The sequence below is a fragment of the Xenopus laevis genome, chromosome 4L, assembly GCF_017654675.1.
Source record: "Xenopus laevis strain J_2021 chromosome 4L, Xenopus_laevis_v10.1, whole genome shotgun sequence".
Lineage (NCBI taxonomy): Eukaryota > Metazoa > Chordata > Amphibia > Anura > Pipidae > Xenopus > Xenopus laevis.
Window position 1 is genome coordinate 12,441,199 of NC_054377.1, and position 19,068 is coordinate 12,460,266.

Below are 19,068 nucleotides of genomic sequence, written 5' to 3' on the forward strand. Positions count from 1 at the left end.
TGAAACACAAACATGGAGATTAATATAGACTTTCTTAGATGAGGTGCTAATAAACCATCCTGGTTTAGGGAGAATCCCCCTTCTTATCCCCCCAGGAATAAGATGAGGGAGGCTTTTTTTTCAAGTTACAACAGAGTACTGCAATGGGTTGGGTACCCCCAGAAAACTCTAGGGAATCCACAGGGCCACAAGTATAAAGTAAAAACCACTGTTTATTTAGACTTGCTTAAAAAGTGAACATCTCCTATGCATTTCGTGCCCTATAGGCAAAAAAAAAAAAATTGTCCCAACCGTGTGGGTTATCCAGAATCAAGATTTCCACATTTCTGAAATAAAAATTCTGGCCTCACTGAAAGGGACAGTGGTGGTGCCACTAGAGTGCAGATCAGTGATGTAAAGGGGGCAGAGTGATGATGTAAGGGGAGGCAAAAGGGCTGGAGAAGTGATGTAAATTAGCAGATTTAGGGCCTGAGTGCCAGAAATTTAGTCAGTATGGGCAATAAGCCCGAGATTGAAGTGAGGATTGGGGCGGGCCAGCCCGGATAGAATACTGTATTTCTCTTGTTCGACCAATCTGCCTCCAGATGGTCTTTTTGTGATGTCACACTTTTTAATGACATCCCATCCCGGTCAGGGACTTTCTGTGGCACACGATCTGGGGAGGGTTCGGGGCAGTGATGTCACTGGGGCGGGGCAGTGATGCAACAGGGCGATATACACCATGGGGTGGGGCTATGATATGGAGATCAGCAAATGGCTGATCACCATATCAATCAAGGGGGATCCTGTCCAGTTTATTAGGAAAATGGGCAGATGTCTTGATCCGTGTAGTCCTTTTGAAAACCATGGCTGTCCGGGTCAAAACCGGACGGGTGGCAACCCTATTCCAGGGTGAGGGCCAGGGAGCTTTTTAATCTGGATATGGGTCGGTTCAAAGATGGAGAAGGGTGGGTCTGGGTCGGATTGCTTCTTGGTAGGTCTCTATCGGAAACCAATATTCTGCAGTAGACTCCGGCAGGGCTCTATTCTGAAGTTACCTAGTTGCTATAGGGGCACTTTTAGCTGCATACCTCCCAACTGTCCCGTTTTTAGAGGGACAGTCCCTCTTTTGACAGCTCAACCTGCAGTCCCTCATTTGTACTGGAAAGTCCTGTTTTTCTCTGCACTCAACAGCCAGAAAAAGAAACAAAGTTTCTAACTTAATTGGCTTTTGGCAGAGAGCCCAGAACAGCCACAACAGAAGATAAGATAATTGTGACAATTCAAATGTATCTAGATAAGCAAATAAGTAATTGTAACAAGATAAGATAACAGTTACACTCGCCACTTAAAGGGCAATTCACCTTCATTAGCAAAACTGTAATAACTGAAAAACACCACAGAAATATGTTCAAACTTTACAACCTGCAAAATGTTGTAGCATGCACATGGTAATTAGAGGGTGTGGCTGCAAAAATGGGCATGTTCAAAAAAATTCGCCACGCTACGTGCGGCAACTTTTTTGTCCCTCTTTTGATTTCCAAAATGTATGTAGCCGCAGACACCAATGTGGTTGGAGGGTCCCCGTCGGTGAGATATCAGTTAAAGACACACAGTGGGGAGATTTAATTTTACTGCATTATTTATATCTTCTCTATATATTCTGTGTGTATATCTTTTCATATGCACCCCAACACAGTTTGTCTCCAAGAACCATTTACGCAGTTGTCTTCTCCGCAGGCTACGTGAAAATGCAAAGCTTTTGATGAGTTCTCACTAAAAAGCGTATGTTATTTTGGGGGAGAATCTCTACAAGGTTGTTGCTTTATCCACCCTGCTCAGAAGGGAGTGACCTGTTATTATGTTTGAGCGGCTTGCTAGGGCGTGAAGCCTGCGCCCCCCACAGCTGACTGCTCTTGTGGCCAAATGATGTGCATCGCAGAAGTCCCGAGTCGCTCAGTAGTCAGAGATTTGCTTGGCTTCCTGCAGCTCCTGATTGCATTCATCTCACCAACAGTTGCAAAAATACATTTCTCTCAGCTGCTCGGCTCACAACGGGGCACGGCCGGATAAAACAGCACGGTTACAATGACACGTAGGCCGGAGCTTAAACACAACCGTTGCTTTTTTTTGTCAGTTTACGGCACCAGAGATGGTTTAGGGAAAGTGGCTGTATCCAGTGCAGGGACTTAAACCCCTCAATACACAGTGCAATATCTTCCTCAAGATGGTGGCACATGGTGCTTATTCTCTACCACAGGTGTACCCAACCTCCTTTACACGTGAGCCACATTCAGATGAAAAAGGAGTTGGGGAGCAACACAAGCATATCTAATGTTCTTGGAGTGCCAAATAAGGGCTGTGATTGGCCATTTGGTAGCCCCTATGTGAACTGGCGCCTACAGGAGGCTCTTTTTGGCAATACACCTGGTTTTTATGAAGCAAAAACTTGTCTGCAAGCCAGTAGCTCAAAAACAATCGCCTGCTTTGAGCCCATTGAGAGCAACATCGAAGGGGTTGTGAGCAACATGTTGCACATGAGCCAATGGTTGGGGGATCACTGCTCTACCAGCAGAGAAACAGCCATGTCTGACAGCAAAATTCTTTAAGCAGAACAACTGACTAAACCCTATTAAGGTGGTCATACAGAGGTCGACATTCCAGAACAAATTGGCAGTTTATTTTATTCTGTATGGGCAAAAATAACTTCAGCTTTTCTATCCAATATCTGCTAAATGGTGAGGACAGCATCAGGCCGTTGATGTGGTACTCTACCAATTGGTCTACATAGGCCCCCATTATAATCTGGTAGTTAGCCTTGAGGCCAAACAAATCAACCTGATGTGGCACCTGGTGAGCATATTGAGCAACGATACCAAAAGAGCAGATCTTTCCATGTATGGACAGCTTGGAAGGGGTGTAAAACCTTCCCCCGCATTGTAGAAATTCTAGTAGAACCCCTTAAAAGAAAGAAAAAAAGAAAAGAAAGAATCTAGATGTTGGGTGCTATTGTAGGAAGAGTAGGGTTCAACAGTATGTAGGGTCTGCTTAGTGGTATATATGGCAAGATAGATATTAAGCTCCAATTCTGGCCCTTCCTGTGTATGGTCTTTGTGATGTCTGGCGTAAAATAGCACCCGTAAGTGGGACAAGCAAGGAGGAGTTGTTATCAAAATAAGGACCTGAAGGTTTAGGCCAAGTGGTCATAGCAAAGCCCATTAAAGTGGTCCAGCCACTTGCCAACTTTCTGGGCAAGGGTTCCACTGTTTTTGATTGTTTCATCTGTTACTGTGCAATTAATGAACCAGTCTGGAGCAGCATCCCCACCCCTATGATGCCTACATGGTGTACAAGAGTACTGCTAGATATGGATTTACTGAATATCCATAGATTGTTCTATCCATTAGCATACTAGTTCTGAGGAGGCAGAGCATCAAAGGTTTCCTATACCTCTTACAGACCAGTCCAGTAATAGAATATCTTCTACAACCTACAAAGTAGGGCTATAAAGCTCACTCATCTGACTGCCTCCCTTAAAGTACCAGTTCTTTATAGGCTGTTCCAAGGAACTTAAAGAAACCTCTATCTATTATTTTTGAAAAGTGAAACCTGACTTGGTCCTTCCTACCATCTCTTGAAGCAGTTAGGATGGACCACCGCTTAGCTACACTGTGTTGATTAAGTGCAACTACTGTAGGGTAGAGCTCCAACGCTCATTAAATATAGATAACCTCTCGCTTGTGTGGCTGCTCTCTAAGAGTTCTCTGTTCTTGCCCCTCCGACAAGGGAATCCACTGGCGCTTTTGAACACTACAAGCTAGAAGTGACCCCAGGGCATCCTTCTTAAGAACAAATGCTTCAGAAGTTTAGCCAGTAAAAAAGCCAGTGAATAAAACATATTCCCTGTCAAGTTGCTTTTATCTGCCATATGCATTATATTTTATCTTGTTCCGACATGAAAAGCTTAGGAAGGGAGTCGTATCCTCGCGCACTACGATTTTTATCTGCCTTGGTCGGTAGTTGAATATTTTTGCATAAAGAGATCGAAATTAGCAGCGGTGCTGAGCAACGGGACTCTATATCCAACAAGTTCTACAAGGCACTAATATAGGCTGCATTGTTGTATCCTTCTCTAGTTATTATCCTAAAATTCTTCATGTTTGCAGCTGTTGCCCTTACTGTACATGAGGCATTATAGACAAACACAGGGGGTTGTGCCATTATCTTTTCTTGCAGGGTGATTATCAAACTGGAAGGGTTACACGAGGAAACCAGTAAGAAGAAAAATGTGAGCAATGGAGTTTAGTGCAAGACAGAATCTGCAAAGTTTCTTAGAAGTTTATGGAAGGTAGGGGAAGCCCTACAACAAAAATATAAATATACTAGTAGTGGTATTCTAGATACAGGGGTGGGTCTACTTAATTACAAGGAACAACCCTACTCCCAACCTTCCCACCAACGAGATCTATTAACTGAGACTGAAGGTGAACACCTTCTTGTACTAAAATATTACTTCATTGTGTATGTATGCAGCCTTTTCCCTTACTCTACAGGCGACACTGGGGGTTGTGTCTTCTCTTGTGACGTGATGGACAAACTAGCGAAATGGCTATAGGTGGAAAAATTAAGAAGACAAAGTCCAGTGGACAGAATCTGCAGATTTCTATAGACATTTAAGGTAGGGAAAGCCCTTCAACAACATTGGCCATGGATGTGCCCCATTTCTTCTCCACCAACATTTACTGTTCCTCCTTTGCACCCTCAACATGCCAGCAGGTCCATTCCCAACACCTCCACCACAACTCTGCCCCTGTATCCTCCCTGCTCTAGGAGATGGGCCCATGAGGCCTAGCCAGGCTTCATGGACCCATGAGGCCTAGACAGGCTTCATGGGCCCATGAGGCCTAGACAGGCTTCATGGGCCCATGAGGCCTAGACAGGCTTCATGGGCCCATGAGGCCTAGACAGGCTTCATGGGCCCATGAGGCCTAGACAGGCATCATGGGCCCATCGCCTAGAGTAGGGAGGATACAGGAGCAGGAGATAGGGGAGTAGATAGGAATAATGGTAATCAACCACTGGCGTGCTGGTCAGCCTGGGGTCCATAGTTCAAAGGAGGCCCATTGTTGTTGAAGAAGGTCTGGGGAGATTGAAAAACACCACCTAGGGCTGTACAGGCAATTAATCTGCCCCTGGTTACATCCTAACAACATGGGTAAATATCGGGCTAACTACTCCTAAGGCCCCTACATCCTTGCGATTACCCCTACCTCCCAGTCCATCTCCAACATCAACAGAAGTGTTGAGGGTTCTGAAGCTCCTTTGCCAGCCCAGGCTAGGCTTAGTCCAAATGGGGAATAAAATACAAAAAAAAACTGTGCAATAACCTATAGCAACCAAACCAAACCAAAGTCACTCATTGATTGGCTGCTATGCATTTCCGAACTTTTCCCAAGGTTAGTAAATGAGCCCCAATGTACCAATCGCTGGCGTATATACGGTAACATGAATCAGTTGGTGCTTCTCAGTAATGTCAATGTAAAGGATCCTGGTGTGAAAGACTTCAAAGCCGACATAAAATATTCATTAGGGGAAAAATATTTAGCATAACTCCCGGCACCTATTGGGACGTATAAATCTATGGGAAGCTCAGCTCGTCCTCTACAGGAGAAGTCTCTATATCGTTAAATAATGTAGGCTAATGAAAAATATCCACGCAATAAATTGTCTCCTGCTCTCTCCAGTAGATGCCTATGTGTGTCGTGTAAATTGTTCCGCATCTGGAGATGCCAATTCTGCTTTGTAAATATTTAAACCTGGCATTACATAATGATGCTCATCTGGCACAGGGAAAAGGCATGTTTTTTTCTTTTAGTGGATATTAAACGGGTAGCTCACAATTAAATTAAGTTTTAGTACAGTGTAGATGATATTATTCAATGGTCATGGGTCATATTTTATTTATCTGCAGATCTCCAGTTTCCAATTTCTATGGTTAGTTGCTAGGCTGGTAATTTGGAACTCATGAATATGAAATGGCTAGAAAACAGACATTTTAAAGGGCAACTACCCCAAATGTATGTATTCAACAATCAGAACCAGCAGAGCAGAGAGGTACAGGCAGAAGCTGAACATGTTTACTGAATGTATATTTGACAGTTGCTTAGAATTTCACTTTCTGGCATTAGGCAAATGTTGGAGTTTATATCTCCTTTAAGAGAATAGAAATAAAAGATACACCTTGCTCGTAAATAGACCTGTTTTCCTTTAACGGGAATGTTCTTAAAGATTGAACTTTTCCTGCAGGGAAAGTGGAGGGATAAGTGAGAAAGGGCTGACAGCAGAGAAGTAGAATTTATTGCTACAACACGGGATATTGACAAATCCACCGCAGGGAATCCTCGTGCTGTGTCACAGCCAAGCTCCATCAGCAGGTGTTTCTATGGCTACCAGAGGTTACCATTCTCTTTATGGGAAGGGGGGATTAACAGAAATACACAGCTATATCATCTATCTATCAATCTATTTATCTATCTATTCATCCATTCCTCTATCTATCTAACCTATCAACCATCTATCTACCTATCATCTATCTACCTAACTATCATCTATTTATCCATTATCTACCTATCATCTATCTATCCATATATCATCCATCTATGTATTCAATTAATTCCCAACCGATCCCGATGACTTATGGTCAGGCTCATCAACAGCTTAGTGGAGTAGCCACCTCCACAGTAGTATCATAGGATAAGGAAGTAAACTGGAGAGCCTTCCAATGTGAATAAATGTAGTATTTATTGAAACTTGCACCAGAGGAAGGACCCTTGAGGTCCGAAACATATAGTATGTCAATAAATACTACATTTATTCACATTGGAAGGCTCTCCAGTTTTCTTCATTATCCTATCATCCATCTTTCTATCTATCTGTCTGTCTGTCCGTCCGTCTGTCCGTCCGTCCGTCTGTCTATCCATCCATCCATCCATCCATCTATCTATCATCTACCTTTCTATATCTATTCACCCATCTATTTGATCTATTGAATCAATTAATCAATCAATCAATTATCTATATCTATCTGTCTGTCTATTCATTGACCCCTCTATCTACCTAATCTATTAATAAATTATCTATCTATCTATCTATCTATCTATCTATCTATCTATCTATCTATCTAACTATCTATCATCTATCTATCTATCTATCTATCTATCTATCTATCTATCTATCTATCTATCTATCTATCATCTATCTATCTATCTATCTATCTATCTATCTATCTATCTATCTATCTATCATCTATCTATCTATCTATCTATCTATCTATCTATCTATCTATCTATCATCTATCTAATCTCTCTCTCTGTCTCTCTCTCAATTATCTATATCTATCTGTCTGTCTATTCATTGACCCCTCTATCTACCTAATCTATTAATCAATTATCTATCTATCTATCTATCTATCTATCTATCTATCTATCTATCTATCTATCTATCTATCTATCATCTATCTAATTTTTCTCTGTCTCTCTCTCAATGCAGTTTTACCCACTATCCACCTTTAGGGAACACAGGGCCCTATACTACTAAATTGTTCCCCTATTATACAAGTAATACTAACACAGCTTGCAGTTTCAGCTTTGAATAAAACTCCATTGTAGCTAAGTTAAGGACTTTTTTTGTTTAAAACTGTTCTTATTTGTACGTGTATATACATGACATTTTTGCGCACCCAAAGAACTCACCCACAGAGCTCATACATTGATTCACGCCGTGAAAGCGTACAGATTATTTATTCCCGGGCAGACATCATCTTCACAAGAAATTTCTGGCGGATATGTCATCTCTCTGGAAAGAGGAGCCAAAGAAATTGACTTCAAAGCGTAATGTAAAATGTCGTCTATGAAATGAAATACTTTCGTTCCATTCGGGCTGCGCGGCTATTCCCTTCCCTTAATGTCTCTCCGCAATAATCTTTCTGCTAATATGTATCATCTTAAACACTGTGTTATAGAGTAGGGTGACCGGCGCATGGTAACCATAGTTACCCAGTTTAAATGAAAAATGTTCTATTTTTTAAGGTACCTAGTAAGTTATCGAAAAAGGAAATTCAGTCTGGCAGTCCTTAAAGGGGAAGTAAAGTTAAAATCAATTGGGGAAGCCAAAAGTTAGGTTAACTGCAATTAACTGTAGTTATCTGCAGAAAACTGCCCCAGCCCGGGGGTTCTTCTCAACAAGCACCATGGAGTGATCTTCTTCTCATACTTCTTCCTGCTTCGAAATCCCAGGGGCGACACATGTGTAGTAGGGTGAGAAATATCGCTCTGTGGTGCTCGCTGGAAGACTCCTGGGCTGGGGTAATTTTCTGCTGATAGGAACACCGGCCTGTGGTACCAGGTAAGTGATTACAGGTAACAGGTCCATCTACTGTTGTCAGTAATTTGCACCTGAAACCTAATTTAACAGCTTCACTGAAATGTATTGCCACCTGAAGTCCTTCATTATCATCTGAAGCAGTCAAGCAGGGGGCGGAATGGGGCGTGGTCAGAGCATGACAAGCACGCCCCTGATCCACCAGAAACCCTGTTCTTGTAAGTCTCACCCATAGTTCTCAACTGTGCCATATAGGATTTACCAGTGTCAAACTGGGATGTCAGGACCACCACCTTACTACCTTAAAGGGGAAGTAAAGTGTAAAATAGAATAAGGCTAGAAATGCTGTATTTTGCATACTAAACATAAACATGAACTATCTGCACCACAAGCCTAATCAATTAAAAGGGAATTAAAGTCTAAAATAGATTTTTTAAGTCTAATTAAACAAATTATTTATGCTTTCAAAGTTGGCCACAAGGGGTCACCATCTTGTAACTTTGTTAGACATCTTTGCAAGACTAAGACTGTGCACATGCTCAGTGAGGTCTGGGCTGCTTAGGGATCATCATAAATGATCAAAACAGCACAAGTCAAATAATATCTGCCAGAAGCCGATACAGCAAGACCGATTAATAATCAGAATATACAGACTGCACTGGGTCCTGTGTTGACATGTTATCTAATGTGGATTTTATAGGTTTTGTATTGTTTAATAAAAACTTTCTAAAAAAAATAATCTTCCAAATAGAATCCCAGTTTATCTGTTTAAATCTGGCTCCATGAGCTTTGTCCCTGCATCTGGAGTTGGAAACAGTAAAGGGGATGTAAAGGCAAAATAAAATCCAATACAAATCTTTACACAGTGGCCGATTGCTCTATGGGGAAACAAACAAAGCTGCTTTATTTCTGCATGGCTGGGAAGTAAGGCGGGGCTCCCCCCTGCTGTTCATATGTATGATATTTTCCCTGCAGAGCAGTTAGGGACCGTCTGACAATTCCTATCCACAGCAGTAAATGAAGGAAGAATTTCACTGCATACAGTCAGGTTTTTTATAAAAACGGTACACATTTTTTAATTAATGTATATTGGAGATAGATTTCTTTTTCATTAAAGAAAGAAGTAAAAATTGGATTTAATTTTTTTTGACTTTACATCCCTTTTAAAGGAGAAGCAAAGTCTTCTTCTACTTGGGGTTGCCAAATGTTAGACACCCCCAAATGATTGTACTTACTTACCTGAAACTAGGGATGTAGCGAACTGTTCGCCGGCGAACTAGTTCGCGCGAACTTCGACTGTTCGCGTCCGCCGCAAGTTCGTGAACGTCGCGCGACGTTCGCCAATAGGCGTTCGCGTCAAAATCGTTCGACCATTCGATCGCTAAAATCGAACGATTTTCGTTCGAATCGAACGATTTTCGGATGTTCGAAGTTCGCGAACAGTTTGCGAACTGTTCGCATTTTTTGCCGGTGTTCGCGAACGGCGTTCGCGAACACATACTCGGCGGTTCGCTACATCCCTACCTGAAACCCCGGGCCGGTGCTCCTATCAGCAGAAAACTGCACCGGCCCTGCGAGCACCATGGAGCCGGCTTTGTCTTTCTTCTCGCGGCTTCACTTGCACAGTAGAGTGAGAAATCGAACTTTAACTAAAAAGTCGGCTATTCTGTTCTACTGGGCATGCGTCTGTCCTGGGAGATTTTTACTTGCTCTGACTGCTGTGTATAGGAAATGGTCGCTAGCTGCTCTGTAGGGAAACAATCATACATTCAAACGGCAGGGGGACCCACCCACCTTACTTCCCAGAACTCAAACAGCTTTGTTTGTTTCCCTGTAGAACAGCCAGTGACCATGTAGAGATTTGTATCTGCAGACCCAGTGCAGTCTGCATACATAGCCTTGCTGTCTCGGCTAATGGTAGATATTATTTGACTTGTGCTGTTTTGATAATTTATTACGATCCCTAAGCAGCCCAGACAATACTGAGCATGTGCACAGTCTTGGTCTTGCAAAGATGTTTTGCAAAATTACAAGATGGTGACCCCCTGTGGCCAACTTTGAAAGCATAAATCATTTGTTTGATTAGGCTTGTGGTGCAGTAAGTTCATGTTTATGTTTAGTATACAAAATACAGCATTTCTAGCATTATTCTATTTTAGACTTTAATTCCCTTTTAACCACCCTACTCCATTGCAAACTCTTCCTCCCACAATGCCCCATTAAAAATTCACACCCCAATGTGAACCTCCCCTGTCTCTTCTTGGGCCCTCAGAGACCGTCCAGGCAAGAAGGGCCCACGATTGATGTTAGGGTTTACTGTAGGCTTGTTACCTATTCTGTTTTGAACCAGTTTAGTTTTTCTTGGAAATGTTTGGTTCAGAATTGTGAAACCCGAGCAGAAAATCTGGCCAAAACCCACCTCCAATGTCACAGTCCTGCCCCCATACAACACAAAATCCAATGCCATGACCCTGACCCAAATGTCACTGCAACGTCCTCTGATGTCAATGGTTTGCTCCATTGTCCCCTTTCTGGCAAGGTCCAAGATGACAACCCAAATGAACTGGGAAGGAATGCACACATACACATATTAAAACCATCTCTGACCAGCACTTCCCTTAGGCCTAAAAGCATCTCCCCAAATACAATTCTGATTTCAGATTATAAGGCCAATCATGAAAATGGGGCACAAAAAAAAAACTAAAAAAAAAAAAATCAATGGAAACAAACAGAAAAAGGGAGAGAAGCCGATGAGTTGTGTCCTTTAATTAAAGTACACATTCACCCTTACTTTTCTCACTGAAGCATTGGGTGGCTTCTGCTAGTTCTATACCAGGATACAATTATATATATATAGCACATGTAGGGTGGGGGAAGTATTTGCTTTGTGTCCCTGTAAAGAAATGAAAAATTGAAGGGTAAAAAGGTTCTGAGTAGATAAACAGGAGACAAAGAAAAATACACTCACCCCCACCTACAGTACCTTTCCTATATTCTTCCCTGTTAACATAAATGCTGTTAAGAGCTTAGTGGATTGTTATACAAGAGGTTGTGTGACCCAGATTTATCTTGGAAGGCACTGGAAGGGAGAAATAAAGCCAAGTAATGCTTTCCCATAAACACAGAGCAATATATCTAAACTCAACATGATTTATACCAACACTAATCACTATATGTGCCATATAATATAATAATATAAACATAATATTAGCTATGTTGTCTTTGGTGCAATCTATATTCCATGTTAAACACAGTCTCCTGTGAATCATTCATGATCAGTCTGTTGATTTACTCTCTTGTCAGAAATAGATTCAGATCTGTAGTGCATGTTATATTTAAAGGAACACTAGATTTTAATTCAACAACAGGTTATATATTTTATGAATGCTCAGCAAAACATATTGGCATCAGTTGTTTTGCCCAATGACCCTTTATTATCTGCCCAGGTGTGTTTGTTTGTATCAATGGGGTCAGCCATGTTTGCTCTAATTAAACAACATGTTTAAGAACCAGTGCCGTTTAGTGGCCAAACAATTCAGAAAAACGAAGTGCTTAGATATCACGATAGATACATACTGAATGACATATCTGTCAGCCACGGGAGGAATCCTTTTTTCAATCCAGAATTTAAATACAGATGGAGCAGACTTTGTTATGCATCTGTGAACTTTTTCCATACTAACAACTGAAGACAAGGGGAAAGGAGGACTTTGGGTAATGAAAAAAAGAGTAAAGAAGTACAAAGTACATTTTTAGGCACCAAAGAATCTACTAAGTAAGTTTGCACATGAAACCTAACTTGTCTGCTTTATTGAAATGCATAGAATCGTTAGCCCTTATTGTTCTCCATTATTCTGAAGCAATGGAGCAAGGGGCACATAAGGGAGCAAGACCAGGCAAGGTGTGGCCTTGATACACGTAAATCATTTCAGATCTAGGTTGTCATCTCTACTTGTACTTGATCCATCGCTGGAATTGATCAAATGCTTAAGATAGGGTAGATACCTTTTCAATTCAAGGTTGATGATGTAAGAGGGGTGGGGTAGTGACACCAATAGGTGGAGTTATGACAATGGGGGACAGACTGGGACATATTCTGATGGATTTGGTGAAAAAAAGGTAAGATTTAGGGGTGGAACAAGAGTTATTACTTGGGGTATGCAGCAGATGCACGTTCCCATAGGCACAGCTGTGGGGGGCAGATTTGTAGAGACAAAGGGTGTGAGAAGGAGGTACTTGTGTTAACAATGCTGTGGAGGTGGTGGCAGAGTTGGACTTTGTTACCCATGGTCCATTGGGCACCAGACTCAAGGGCCCATTACTAAACTGGTGGGCCAGTCTGACCCTGGATAGTGGATTGCAGAGATGGGTGTGGACCAAATGGAGGGGAGGTTGAGTGTGATGGAGAGGTGAATGAGTGGATGGCGGGGCAGGAGACAAAGAGCAGGGCCAAGTAGTACTGGCTTGGTCATCTGGTCAGTAGGGTTACATAAATTCCCCACTGAACCAGCACACCAATAAGCCAAAAGGGGTTTTTCTGTGTGTGCCAAATGCTTCCATAAAGCCTCCATCTGTAGCATGAAAACTCTTGCCTCAATATACAAAATATACATACAGCACTTTTTCCTGAATGAATTTACCTCTCATCCAAGGCTCCACCAACCTGTAGCAACCAAAAAAAACCTTAGATCTGTGGCCATCAGAGCCTTAAACTACCATTCCCGGTTAAAAGAGCAGAGCTCCCCATGTAGCCATCTCTGAGGCCAAACGCACTGAATTTTTTTATTAAGGAAATGCTTTTGTGTTTGGGTCATCATCAGCGGATGATTAAGTAAGTTGCCAAATTCTAAAGTGATGGATGTGGCAGTTGCTCCCTTTGATAAATGGCAACAGGTCCCTGCGGATGTCCCACCCAAAAATCAATGGCAGCGACACAGCAGAAGCTCGGGGCAGAGTCGAGATGTTAGGCCGCTAATGCAGAAGACGACAGGAGAAACTTCACAATAACACATAAATCATTTAGCACGAAAAAAACAAAACACAAGAGTATATTCAATTTACGTGCAATTTACGTTTAGTTTCACGCAGCCCCGACAATTACATTCTTTTTAACAGAAGAACATTGCCCTTAGGTAACCTTCCTGGCTAGAGCAACAGTTAAACAATCATGTCTGCAATGTCAAGTTTTTGTTTTTTGCGTGTTATTTAAAGGGGAACTAAATCTCAGAAAAGATGTGAGGGTAGAAATGCTGTGCCTTATGTTTGGGGTTCTTTACCAACCCACGGCCCCTTAGCTGTGAAGATCTGTGCCTTCTTCAAACAGAAGAGGCTGCCATATTTCCTAGTGCTTTCAATTAAAAAATTGGGCCACGCACTTGATCAACCTAACCACACCCCCACTAATTTATAATAACTCCTTTCTGATAGGCCAAATCTCTTTCATAGGAAGCAATTATTCTCCACATATTTGTTTTATTATGAATGATGAATAAGATGAAAATTCTGAATATTTTTTTCCTCCTTCTCCTCTCCGGTTCTGCCTTTTGGCTGTTTTTTGTTCTGTTATTTAAAATTGTCTGGCTTTCTGGCCTAACTGAATGTCATCCATGACTTTTCGGGCCAGATTCAGTGAGAAAAAGTTATCTCATGGTTTATCACATGAAGGGCCAGATTCAATTCAATGGGAAAAAAAGGTTTATCATGTGAAAACTCATGGACGAGATTCAATTTGAGATGCAATTCAATTCAGAAAAACTTATCTCACGGTTTATCACGTGAAAACTCCATTGAAGTCTATGGGGAAAAAAACTAGAACTGAATTTGGAGAAAATGTTTTTCTCCTCAAATTGAATCACATGAGTTTTCACATAATAAACCTTTTTCTCACTGAACCGAATCTGGCCAAGACAAACCAAGAGATAACTTTTTCTGGCTTGAAAAGTCGTGGACGAGATTCAATTAGAGGAGAAAAAACTTTTCTCCAAATTCATTTCCACTTTTTCCCATAGACTTCAATACATTTTTGACGTGATAAACCTTGAGATAAGTTTTTCTGAATTGAATTGCATCTCAAATTGAATCTTGTCCGTGATTCTTTGAACCAGATTCCAGTGAGAAAAAGGTTTATCACGTGAAAAGTCAAAGATGAAATTCAATTTGAGATGCAATTACGGATGCACCGAATCTAGGATTCGGTTCGGCCTTTTTCAGCAGGAATCAGATTCGGCCGAATCCTTCTGCCCGACCTTATTTTGGATTTGGTCAAACCCCCGAATCCTTCGCGAATGATTTGCCCGAATACCGAACTGAATCCTAATTTGCATATGCAAATGAGGGTCAGGGAGGGAAATCGCATGATTTTTTGTCACAAAACTCTGCCCCTAATTTGCGTATGCAAATTTGGATTCGGTTCGGCTGAATCTTTTGTGAAGGATTAGGGGGTTCATCCAAATCTGAAATAGTGGATTTGGTGCATCCCTAGACGCAATTCAATTCAGAAAAGCGTATCTCACGGTTTATCACATAAAAACTCCATTGAAGTCTATGGGGAAAGCTGGACCTGAATTTGGAGAAAAGTTTTTTCTCCTTGAATTGAATCCCATCCATGAGTTTTCATGTGATAAACCAGGAGATAACCTTTTTTTCACTGAATCGAATCTGGACTATTGTGTCCTGTTCTGTTTTCCTCACCCTTTCAAATTATCAAAACCTTCCGTCCTCCTTGTTTACTCAGGAGTCAAGGCTGTCTGAACAAAATATGGGGCCTGATGGGAAATGTAAAACATGGGGCCATAAAAAATTACCAGGTCTTCTCCTCTTAAGACATATTAGGAAGACCATAAACTCCAATAGATGCCAGTGAAATCACTTAACAAAATGGATAGTCAGCACTGGATTTACCCTAGATATGCCAGTAAGATCACTGCAAAAAAAAAAAATAATTATCCCCTTGTTACTCCAGGTACCAGTGGCGTAACTAGATGTTACTGGGCCCACCAGCAAATTCATGTTAAGGTTCCCAACATAACCAGAGGTTGTCCTTTTTTTTACCAATATTTGTTGAAATTGCTCATTAGTAGGGCATCATGGGGCCCCTATAGTGCCTGGGCCCCCCTGCAGCTGCAGGGTCTGCTTCCTCTGTAGTTACGCCCCTGCCAGGTACGCCACTAACATAATGGTAAAGTATGGACAATCAGCTTTGCATTAACCCCACTAAGATAACTGTAGTAAATCGATATTAAACTCTGCATTAGCCACAGATATGCCAGCAAGGTTACTGTAGAAAATTAATAATGATCTGTGCATTAACCCCTAGACATACCAGTAATATCACTGCAAAAAAAAATGGTGATTCAGCGCTGCAGTACTTACATTAGTGACATGCTCAATATCCCTCCAGATATTGCTTTCCCTGGGAAAATCGGCTAAGTCTAAAAAATTATCCACTATGATCTGGCCGATGACATCATGTCTGGAAAACCGGTCGAAGTCATAGACGGAGAAGTGGAGTTTCCTGGTGGGCAGGTCATTATAAGGTATCGGGAATAGGAAAACTTCATCAAACACCGGGTTGAGAGTCTTTCGATGGACTTTTGTCTGGTGCTTGGTTTTTCGATCTGGAAGCAAATAGATCTTGACGTAAGGATCTGAAGTTCCAGAAAAGTCCTTGGCTGGAAGGTTGACCGCTTTGTGAATCTTAACTATAAGTTTTTCCAAGTCACAATCATACTTAATGATGAAATTGAGCTTCCCGCAAGATTTGCTATTGTTCCTCCTGCCATCGTCCGTTTCCACCGACTTTTGCTTGTACAGCTCCGGCTTGATTCGCCCGATTCCCGTCAGCTGCTCTTGCTTTTGGAACTGCTGGATGTTGAAATCCGGGTTGGAGAGATTTAGTTGTCTTCTAATGGAATTGTGTCTTGAGGAGAAAAAGACATTATTAATTACCACTACAAATGAATATTCTTTGAAATGATAATAGTCATGAAAACATTGTAGGTTTTCCAATGTTCTGAACACTGTTGCTCCACCAAACTTTACATGGACTACAGCAAAGTATGTTGGTAGCTGAGGTCCAACAAAAGTAACATTGCTCAATAAAACCTTCTCTAGGATCTCCAAGGTCAGTAGCCTAAAGAAAACAAGAAGATGCTCCTAGAAGATCCTACTCTATGCACATCTAGCTCATAGAGTTTTTTGTTGCTATTGTTTCTGGACGTATTAAACAGGTCCAAACATTCCAACACCACTTTATGTGCCCATCAAGGTCACTTAATATGGTAAAGACTCGTGTCCACACCCTTCTTAGACTCCGTGCTGCCCCTGATCTCCCCCCAGCTCTGTCATGGCCGCAACTAGAGAACAGTTACATGTGGGGTGCCTGGACCTGGGGTACCATGAAAAATTCAAGTTTTTCCCCATAAAGCCTGACCAGAAAAAAATTGAGGTTTAGTAAATAACCCCCTTAGGGTTTAGAGTTGGTTCAGCTGAACACTTTGGATTCAACCAAGATTTGGCCAAATATAGGAAAGGGAAGCCCTGCCATTGATGAAGCATTGGTGTCTTCTATGTATCAGAGCTGAAAACCAGCACACAGCCAAAGTGCTACCATGTAACACAAAAAAGACAGATGTCAGGCAAAATCAGGTGTGTTTTTTTTTTAAAATAATTGAAGACCCAAGAGGTAATTACTTTAGAATGGGTCAGTGTCACCTTCTTTTCACTCATGTCAAGTGTCTGCATTTAGTTGGACAGCATTCGATTTAAACCACGGGCGCACAAAAGATTAAGTGGAATTGCCTTCTTCAGAACCAACGCCAGTTCATTTGTGCAACAAAAAAAAGGGTGTTAATCATTTATATAAGGTTTCCTAGAATCTCCCTGATGGAAAGACTTGATCTCAGTATGCCCATATGTCTCAATTGTAAGTCATTAAAGCTGCTTCTGCAGCTGTTTCTTTCCTAATCCTTGACTCTATACAGAGAAAACTAGTTCCAGGATAGCCCTGCTTGTAATTGCCCCTTCAAGTGAAATCCTCTGTGTTCTTTTCCAGCAGCCTAGTTATATTGCTGGGAGTTTTCCGGCACTTGTTTAATGTCTCAGCGCTTAACAAACACTGTTAGGAAACAAGACAGGAACCAAAGAGCATGTAGAGATTTTTTTTATGTGGTTGCAGAGGGAAGGTGCCTTCTACATTGCATCTACACTGCCCTGTGTAACCCAATATTTTGGAAAAATAATCTCACTTTACAAAACAGGCATCTTTGTCCCCTTAGCACATAACAAGGTTACAAATACTGGAAAATTTTGGTGTATCAGTCATTCTTTCAGCCATTGTTCCAAGTATATCTGGGGGAGCGATTATATCTTCAGCCCATATCTCGCCCTTATTGGCCATCAAGAAGGATTTTCAGGCATATCAAAAAACAAATTAGCCTTCTCCCCAATTCTCACCCTAACTGAGCCTTCTAATGACTGCTCCAGGCCCCCAAGTGTTCCAGACCCACATTTTGGGCACCACTTGGGCACCACCTTAAGATCTATGGATCTATTGTGGACACTACGTTACTCATGGTGATTCTTATAGGAAGCAACCAGAAACTGATCCTGGAACCTTGACAAGCTATTTCCCCTTATTTTTCATGAGGCTTGGTCGTCAGTTATGTTGAAGAAGAGCCTTCTAGAAGAGCCTGGTGCTTCAACTTCTGCAACATGAGATAAATTCATTTGCCAGAATAGATTGGTGTGCTTCTTCCCTACACAAAACCTTAAAGGTATAATTGGCCTGGAAGAGGTCTGGGATATGAATGCACCCTGCAGTGATAAGTAAGTGTGTGTGCAAGAAAGAACTGTTGTTGACTCTTATAGGAAGCAAACTGATCCTGGACAAACTACATTGCCCTTATTTCTCATGGAGCTTGAGCATCATCAGTTGTATTGAAGAAGAGCCTCCTAGAAGAGCCTGGTGTATATTTCAAGATATTCAGCTGCCACAGTTCATTTCAGCACCTTTACTGTAAATATTAATTTCACAGTTTCTTGTTCCTTAATCAAAGTTTTATTTTAATTTTTACTGTTGGCATAAATTCCACAGTGACAATTGCTCCCTTCGACCCCCTTTACAGGCTGTCATCTCAAACTGTCTAGTGCCACCAAAAAAATACACAGGCGCTGTAGCATGATCTTGTTAGATCTGGCACAGGTGTCTGAGCTATTTTAGATGTGTTACATATTGTTCTGTCAACTGACATCCAACAAGTAAAATATGTTCTGATGGGAAATGCAAATCTCTATGTTTTCTTCTTTGGAATGATTAGAAGAACCATTTTACCTTATTGTGCTTTTTTCATTTCAATAGTTAATGTCAATATATTTCTGAAAACCCAGGGCACTAAGTCTAATATAGTCAGTGATATGGAGCCAAAATATTTCAATGGTCCCTCATAATTTAGGAAATCTAATGAAAAACCATAATCAATTACAACCTATGCACCATCAATCCCAATATTGGGTGAAGGCACTGGGCCTTATTTTACTAATACTGGGCATCACATTATTGACTAATGGCTTCATAGATTTATGCTCTGACAAGGTTCTTCTTATTCTATCTGCTATATTGGTTATTGGTCAGAAATCTCAGATCCTACTTAAATGCTTGATGCATCTGCCTTACGTTCACAGCTTCTACCTAAGGTTCATCTGTTGTGTTCC

General features: G+C 41.4%; 1 protein-coding gene across 2 annotated transcripts in view; it reads right to left on the minus strand.

The window, feature by feature from the left end:
• Nucleotides 1–19,068, minus strand: part of syt9.L (synaptotagmin 9 L homeolog) — an 80,128-nt gene that overhangs the window by 21,415 nt on the left and 39,645 nt on the right. For both annotated transcript variants that reach the window (XM_018257436.2, XM_041589909.1), the window contains exon 3: nucleotides 15,730–16,276. In XM_018257436.2, the coding sequence (XP_018112925.1) occupies nucleotides 15,730–16,276 (547 nt within the window). The remainder of the gene's footprint in view (nucleotides 1–15,729; nucleotides 16,277–19,068) is intronic.